Source organism: Borostomias antarcticus (genome assembly GCF_949987555.1).
Source record: "Borostomias antarcticus genome assembly, chromosome: 6".
NCBI classification, from domain to species: Eukaryota; Metazoa; Chordata; class Actinopteri; order Stomiiformes; family Stomiidae; genus Borostomias; species Borostomias antarcticus.
This window is the reverse complement of record NC_140239.1, coordinates 17,721,150-17,729,474: the sequence shown is the minus strand read 5'-3', so window position 1 is coordinate 17,729,474 and position 8,325 is coordinate 17,721,150. Positions and strand designations below refer to the sequence as shown.

Below are 8,325 nucleotides of genomic sequence, written 5' to 3'. Positions count from 1 at the left end.
TTTGTCTTAAATATCCCCAGTGGCGTTTTAAGACAACACATAGGTTCTGTCTGTCAGTGAGTTGAACTTGTGTGCAACCTCTATTGGTGTCCTGACTGGGACAGATTTTGTGTAGGCAGGAGTGGAGACAATAATTGTATTTAGACATTGTAGTACACATGCTGATATTAAAAGTGATAGTTTGTCATTAGTATAAAATGTACTGCATCCTCTTCAGATTTCCAAGACTAAATGGGATTTTTTAAATCCCAAAATTGATATTTTATTGTCATAATTGACATTCAGTGCTTCACGTCAGTAAGAGGATTAATGGATTGTAATCCGCGGTGTTGACCTAAGAAGATCTAGAAAACATCTATCATCATTACTTTTAGAAGATGACCGCTTCACATGAACTTACTCTTACAGGATATGACAAGATTCCTTACAGGAAAAAGAAAAAAAAATCTCTATCTTTCTATTTAAGGGTGACTAGAATTCCAGTTTTTAGAAAACAACATTTTTAAAACTAGTATGAAACCCCACAAAGATGTACCTGCACATGCCAAATATCATCATTACAAAATCCAATAAATACAGAATTATTGCACAGTAGAAAGGCTTCACAGGTCAGCCATGAAAGAATCCTCAGACCGTTGCCAGGAAACACTAAATTAGGCGTTTCAGGGGACGTCTCATTAAAGTTTCCCTTTGTGTATTTCTCAGGTGGCAGTTTCTGTGACAAGAAAAAAAAAGAAGAAAATACATCAAAATGTCTCAAAATTATTCAAGAGAAAGATTATCCAGCCAAGCCCCGTTTTGAAGAGAGTGGTTTTCTAGGGGAGGGGAGGGAGGGAGGGGGGCGGGCGGGGGGTGGGTTGGGGCGGGGGGGAGGGGTTGGTCTCTGTTACCAGTCTGTAACACCAGTACGGAACCTGTCCCTCAAACCTCGGCCTCTCTGCGACCCTGTCCGTAACGCCGGCGCGGGTCGCCCTGTCCCTCAGCCTCGGTCCGCCTGCTCCAGCTTCACCTCGTTGGACATCAAGTGTTCGCCGTGCCACTTCTTCATGTGTTTCTCCAGGGTGCTGTAGACGCTGAAGGGCATGTGGCAGATGTCGCAGCGGTACACCTCCTTGCCGAACTGCCCGTGGGTCTTCATGTGGCGCGTCAGCTTGGAGCTCTGGGCGCAGGCGTAGCTGCACAGGTCGCACTTGTAGGGCCGCTCGCCCGTGTGGCTGCGCCGGTGCACCGTCAGGTTGCTGCAGTTCTTGAACACCTTGCCGCAGTACTCGCACGTGTCGCTGCGCCGGTTCTCCTTGGAGCTGGGGGGCCTCCCGGGGCCGGGCCCCCGCAGCAGGTGGGGGGTGCTGCTGCCGCTGCGGCCCGACGCCCCGCCCACGCCCCCCTCCAGGAGCTCGCCCGGCGGGGTGGAGAAGCGCAGGCTGCCCGTCTCGGAGGACGAGTGCTCGGAGGAGGTGCCGAACGGCGACTGGCGTGCGTCGCTGAAGCCCAGGAAGGGCTCCCTGATGAAATGGCGCGAGGCGGCGTAGCCGGCCAGGAGCTGCGAGTAGACGTTCTCCGGCGAGATGAGCGGCACTGGCGGAAGCTCCAGCTCCTTCTCCACCTTGATCCTCTTGTTGTTGCCGCCGGCGGAGGGGCTGGGGCTGGTGATGGGGGTGGGCCTGCGATGGAACAGGCCGGTGAAGGAGTCCTCCGACCCGCTGACCCTCCCGTTCGCCAGGGGCCTCTCCTCTCTCTCTCCGCCCTCTCTCTCCCTCCGCTCACGCTCCGCGTCCGTCTCAACGCCGCCGCCGCCGCCGCCGCCCTCTCCGTTGGGCTGCCTGTCCAGGCTCCTCTTGCCGGGGGTGGTCCGCAGGTGATTGTCCAGGTGGTTGTAGGGGAGCGCGGCGCCTGCCGCCCTGCCGTCGGGCCCCCGCTCCCCGCCGAGGGGCTTGTCGTCGGACGCCGTGCGCGGCCGGTGCTCCCGGCTCCGGCCGAACTCCGAGTCGTCGCTCAGGTTGGACTCGGGCCGGCTGCCGTTCCTCAGCTCCTCGTCCTCGTCCTCGTACTCCTCCTCCTCTTCCTCCTCCTCCTCCTCCTCTTCCTCGTCCTCCTCGTGGTCCGCCCCCCTGCCCTCTCCCCCCTTGCCGCCGCCCTCGCCCGACCCCTCCTCTCGGTGGCCCTGGTCCGGGGAACTCCCCACAGAGCCGGACTTGTGCATGTGGGTCTTCATGTGCCTCTTCAGCTTGCTGGCCTGGGAGCAGGCGTGGTCACACAGGTGACACTTGTAGGGCCTCTCGCCGGTGTGGCTGCGCCGGTGGACGATCAGGTTGCTCTGGAACTTGAAAGTCTTCCCACAGAACTCGCAGGACTTGGCCTTGCCCGGGTTCTGGCCGCGGTCGGGGCCCTGCGGCGGGCTGCTGGCCCCTCCGCCGCCGCCCTGCGGCGTGGGCGGCTGCGGCGGGTAGCCGAGGAAGGCCGGCGGCGGCTTGGAGCCCGGGGGGAAGAGCGCCGGGCTGAGCAGGCGGTGCATGGGCGGCACACGGGTGGGCGACAGCGGCGGCGTGGGCCCGCCATTGTTGGCCGTGTTGCCGGCCAGCTCGCGCAGCCGGCGGGAGAAGTCCATGGAGGGCGGCTCCATGGGCGCCAGGCGCATCACCCGCTCGAAGGCGCTGGGGTGCTGGGAGAGCAGGCCCATCTCCTCGGGGCCCAGCCGCTCCAGTGGGTGCCTGGGGGGCGGCGGCGGGCTGATGAACGGCGGCGTGGCAGGCAGGCGGGTCTCCACGTAGCCCGGCGGCGGCGGGTGGTGGTGCTCTCGGAGGAGGGGCGCCGCCATGCGGAGCAAGTGGAAGGGGTTGGTGGCATCGCCCAGGAAGGTGGGCAGCGGGGAGCGGGCGAGGCCGTCCATCCCCAGGGGCGGGGGCAGGGCCATGCGGGGCGTCAGGGACAGGCTGGACGGGTGCGTGTCCAGGTAGATGCGGATGCCGTGGGTGTGCTGGGCGTGCTGCAGCAGGAACCAGGCGCTGGGGAACGTCTGCTTACAGGTGGTGCAGATGTAGCTGGACGGCTCACCCTTACCTAGGGGACAGGAGAGAGAGAGAGACATAGAGAGAGAGAGAGAGAGAGAGAGAGAGGAGAGAGAGACAGAGAGAGAGAGAGAGGAGAGAGGGAGAGAGAGAGGGAGAGAGAGAGAGAGAGAGAGAGGGAGAGAGAGAGAGGGAGAGAGAGAGAGAGAGGGAGGGAGAGGCAGAGAGGGGAGAGGGATAGAGAGAGAGAGAGAGAGAGAGGAGAGAGGGAGAGAGAGAGGGAGAGAGAGGAGAGAGCGACAGAGAGAGGGAGAGAGAGAGGGAGAGAGAGGAGAGAGCGACAGAGAGAGGGACAGAGAGAGGGGGACAGAGAGAGAAACAGAGAGAGACAGAGAGAGAAAGAAAGGGTTATTAAATAGTAAGTCTCAGTAATAAAAAGCATAGTAGTAAAGCATGGTTGTTCCAGACCACCTGTAGTGTTCCTGTAGTAGGAGTGATTGCTGCCAAAGTGACTAACATGTGAAAAATGTGTAGAGACTCCACTCCTCACGTCACCATATAAATGTACCATCTACTTAACACTCCATGATTCACTTTCAACAATTAACAAGTTAAAAGTACAATGAGCACTGACTGACTGATTAGCACATAGGGCCTTTTCCACAAAAACACCTGCACCCAAAAACATAAAACATGTGACCGTTAGCCGGAGGGCCTCTGCAGTAGTGTATTCACACAGCTACGCACGCCAGAACACAACAACTACAGCAACAACACGATTTGGCGAGATGATGTTGAAACAGAGCTGGTGTTTATGATGTTCCCGGGTCATCAGTCTGGCTGGTACAGAGTCTAATAGTCTGTGTGTGTGTGTGTGTGTGTGTGTGTGTGTGTGTGTGTGTGTGTGTGTGTGTGTGTGTGTGTGTGTGTGTGTGAGTGAGAGCACTGGGTGAAGCGAGGGGGAATGGGAGCTGCTCCCTCATAGAACGAGACAGCTATATGAACTATGTATGTATATGAGGGTAGTAATAGCAGTTTAGAGTGGCTGAGGGTTGTGTGTGTGTGTGTGTGTGTGTGTGTGTGTGTGTGTGTGTGTGTGTGTGTGTGTGTATGTGTGCGTGTGCATGCATGTGTCTGTATTGGTTTGCGTGCGTGTGTGCGTGTGTGCGTGTGTGTGTGTGTGTGTGTGTGTGTGTGTGTGTCTGCAGGCTAATGCAGATGGCAGGTACAGCCCTTAGGCCACAACACATTATGCTAATCTTAATGTCAGCTGTGCTTTAATATACAGGCCCAGCCCATCAATAGAGGATCTCCATTTCCATATGGATATATGAGTTGGGCAGCCATGGGGAAACACAAGGGAGGGGGGCATGTCACAGAGAGACAAAGAGAGAGGGAGAGAGGGATGAGAGAGGGAAAGAGAGAGTGATAGAGGAGATATGTAGAGAAGAGGTTCCTCGTCTCAACACCGAGACCACATTAAACAGATTCTACGTCACAGGGCGCAGTGACTAAAAGCCATTTAGTCCCGCACACTCACTCACACGCGCACGCACGCGCACACACTGCGAAATCGTCCCTTTAAATGGCAAAATTGAATCATGCCAAATGAATCTATCAGTCACTCTGGCGTAGTCCTTCTGTGAATCATAAAGGCCTTGATTTGGACCTTTCATTCCAGGAAGGGTGATGCGGTGAGGTCGTCCGCTCAGAGAGGCATCTGCGTCCACTTCATCATCTGTGGTTACAACCAGAACCAGACCCAGAGCCAGGCCCAGAGCCAGAGCCAGAGCCATATCCAGTCCCAGACCCAGAGCCAGACATAGCCAGACCCATATCCCGACCCAAAGCCAGACCCGGACTCAGACCCAAGCTCAGACCCAGGCCCAGAGCCAGAATGAATGCCAGAGACAGACCCAGACCAGACCCAGACCAGACCAGACCAGACCAGACCAGACCAGACCCAGACCCAGACCAGACCAGACTAGCCCTAGCCCAGACAGACCCAGACCCAGACTAGCCCCAGACCCAGACCAGACAGACCCAGACCCAGACTAGCCCCAGACCAGACCCAGACCAGACAGACCCAGACCCAGACTAGCCCCAGACCCAGACCAGACAGACCCAGACCCAGACTAGCCCCAGACCCAGACCAGACAGACCCAGACCCAGACTAGCCCCAGACCAGACCCAGACCAGACAGACCCAGACCCAGACTAGCCCCAGACCCAGACCAGACAGACCCAGACCCAGACTAGCCCCAGACCCAGACCAGACAGACCCAGACCCAGACTAGCCCCAGACAGACCCAGACCCAGACTAGCCCCAGACCCAGACCAGACAGACCCAGACCCAGACTAGCCCCAGACCAGACCCAGACCAGACAGACCCAGACCCGGACTAGCCCCAGACCCAGACCAGACAGACCCAGACCCGGACTAGCCCCAGACCCAGACCAGACAGACCCAGACCCGGACTAGCCCCAGACCCAGACCAGACAGACCCAGACCCGGACTAGCCCCAGACCCAGAGCCAAGACTCATCAGCACAGTGATCCTCTGTCCCAGTCAGAGAGAAAAGAGCAGATCAAGAGCAGAGCCCTTAAGATGGCTGGTTGCCTCTGATTCATCCCGATCTAGTGGAATGTAGAACACACACACACACACACACACACACACACACACACACACACACACACACACACACACACACACACACCATGGAGAGTAAATGACAGTGTATACTGGCAGCTGATTGGGCTTTGTGATTGGCTGGAGTGGTCCCAGGGGAGGCGGGGTCAGTGTGTGTTAATGAGCAGCTTATTTGCTAGCAGCCGTCACTCAATCCCTCCAACTCTGTGTGTGTGTGTGTGTGTGTGTGTGTGTGTGTGTGTGTGTGTGTGTGTGTGTGTGTGTGTGCGCGTGCGCCCGCGCGTGTGTGTGTGTGTGGCGGGCTGCCTGTGTTTAGTTTGGCTGGGCTTCACACGGACATTTGGCAAGAGAGAGCTGGACAGATTACAGCTTGGACAGGGAGGAGAGAGGGAGAGGAATAGGAGGAGGGAGAGGAGGGGTGAGGAGAGAGGAGGGGTGAGGAGAGGGTAGGGGTGAGGAGAGAGGAGGAGGAGGGAGAGGAGGGGTGAGGAGAGAGAAGGAGGAGAGAGGAGGGGTGAGCAGAGAGGGGTGAGGAGAGGTGAGGGGTGAGGAGAGAGGAGAAGGAGAGAGGAGGGTTGAGGAGAGAGAAGGGGTGAGGAGAGAGGTGGAGGAAAAAGGAGGGGTGAGGAGAGAGGTGGGGGAGAGAGGAGGGGTGAGGAGAGAGGTGGAGGAGAGAGGAGGGTTGCGGAGAGAGGTGGAGGAGAGAGGAGGGGTGAGGAGAGGGGTTTTAGGGACCAGACACACACAACCTGTTTATACGCCTCCTGGGAATGTGATCAGATTTGGACCATATTATTGTTGGAAATTATATAAGCTCAACAGAACTCAACAGATATTTTTCCTAATCTACAGAGGGGGTTTTTGTGGGATTAAGAGAAATGATTGCCACATTTTCAATCATTTAAAAATAAACTTTTACTACGGTAATGGCTTTAAAGTGTGTGTGTGTGTGTGTGTGTGTGTGTGTGTGTGTGTGTGTGTGTGTGTGCGTGCGTGCGTGCGTGCGTTCTTGTGTGTGTGTATATGTGTTTGCTTCTGTGCCTGTCTGTGTCATATCTGACGGACAGTATGTGTATCATTGTAAATATAGTTTTTATTAATCTAATTGCATGTGTGTGTGTCCCCATGCATCTGTGTGTGTGCATGTGTGTGAGGGCTTACAGTACATGTGTGTGCCTGCGTGTGTGTGTGTGCGTGCGTGTGTGTGAAAGCTCGCCCTGCGCACACACACACGCGGTAACCTAATCAAACTGAAGCTCCTTTGCACATTTGCATCTTGTCACATCTTACACGGAGTGCCATATGCCTCCGAACGAGCGTGTCAGCTGACGGCTGCCTAATGACGGCCAAAGACAAATTTCATCAACTTCCCCAACAAGCGGGAGGCTGGGGGGCAGGGGGGGGGTTTAGGGGGACGGGGCTGTGCAAACTCCAGGCATCTGAGAGGGGGGTTGTATGCAAATGAGCCAATCAGGGAGAGACGTGTCGTAATGGCAGCTTGCATGGTGTGATGGTGTGAAATTACCCATCAGACTCTCTGTCAGGAAACGCACACCCAACACACACACACACACACACACACATGCACACACACACACACACACACACACACATGCACACTTTATCTATATATAGGTTATATATCTGCCACATACACACACACACACACACATAGAAATACATAACTTCCACATAAAAGCACAGCCGCGCAGACAGACACACACACGCAGTCACACACACACACACACACACACACACACACACACACACACACACACACACTAGTGGACGCTCGCAAACGCACGCACAGGGGGGGAGAGCGTGAGCGATGTCGCCGCGCGGTGCTCCAGCCAATAAAAGCCGTCATTAAGGCCTAATCGCGGCCCGTGCTATGATTCAATTTGTAGTAATTACCGTCGGCGTGCAGACGCCAAAGCCCCCTCCGTCGCCGACCGCCAAGGTCAACTACCGACAACGCAGCCAGCGTCTCCCCCCCCCCCCCGTGCGGAGCTCGGCTCTAGCCTTAATGGCCCAACACCCCCCCCCCCCCCCCTCCATCTCTCTTCAGTTAAACAGGACCAGGACGAGAGGTTAAACAGCTCAATTGGGTGGCCGCGGTTTACGTGGTCGTACAGCAGCTGTTAATGTGCGAAGGCGATGCTAAGCGCGGAGGCTTAAAGCTTGATCTGGGACCAGCTAGCTGTTCCTCACGCCCCCGCTGATCTTAACCGTGACGGGGGAGACCGAGCTGACCCTGGGTCAGCAGCACCCAAGGGGGCTACCGGCGCTGTCCCTCCTCTCCGGATCGGGAGGGAGGGTCTATGGGTGATTAAAGTGAGGAGGGGGCGATTAAAGCGCATCGCGTGTGTATATTGTCAAGGTGGGCCAATCAATAAAACTCCCTGTCCCTCCTGGGGTGTGTTTTCATAAACTGCCGGGCCAATTAGACACTCAGAACCAAGACTCATGTCCGCTTTGTTCGTTCCAGATTGACTTTTATAGCCATTATTTACCTTGAAAGAACAAACGAGGAGAGAAGGGAGAGAGGGGAGAGGGGAGAGGAGAGATAAGAGAGGGGAGGTGAGAGGAGGAGAAGAGTGTGGTGAGAGGAGAGAGAAGAAGAGGAGTGGAAGAGAGGAGAGGAGAGAGGGGAAAGAGGAGAGAGAGGA

At 56.1% G+C, this 8,325-nt stretch overlaps 1 protein-coding gene across 1 annotated transcript in view; it reads right to left on the bottom strand.

Annotated features, from left to right (window-relative positions):
• Window positions 1-979: 979 nt before the first annotated feature.
• bcl11bb (BCL11 transcription factor B b) overlaps window positions 980-8,325 on the bottom strand; it is a gene marked incomplete at both ends in the record, with an annotated part of 25,809 nt that continues 18,463 nt past the window's right edge. Inside the window, one exon of the mRNA XM_084439441.1 lies at window positions 980-3,057. Coding sequence (XP_084295567.1) covers window positions 980-3,057 — 2,078 coding nt within the window. The remainder of the gene's footprint in view (window positions 3,058-8,325) is intronic.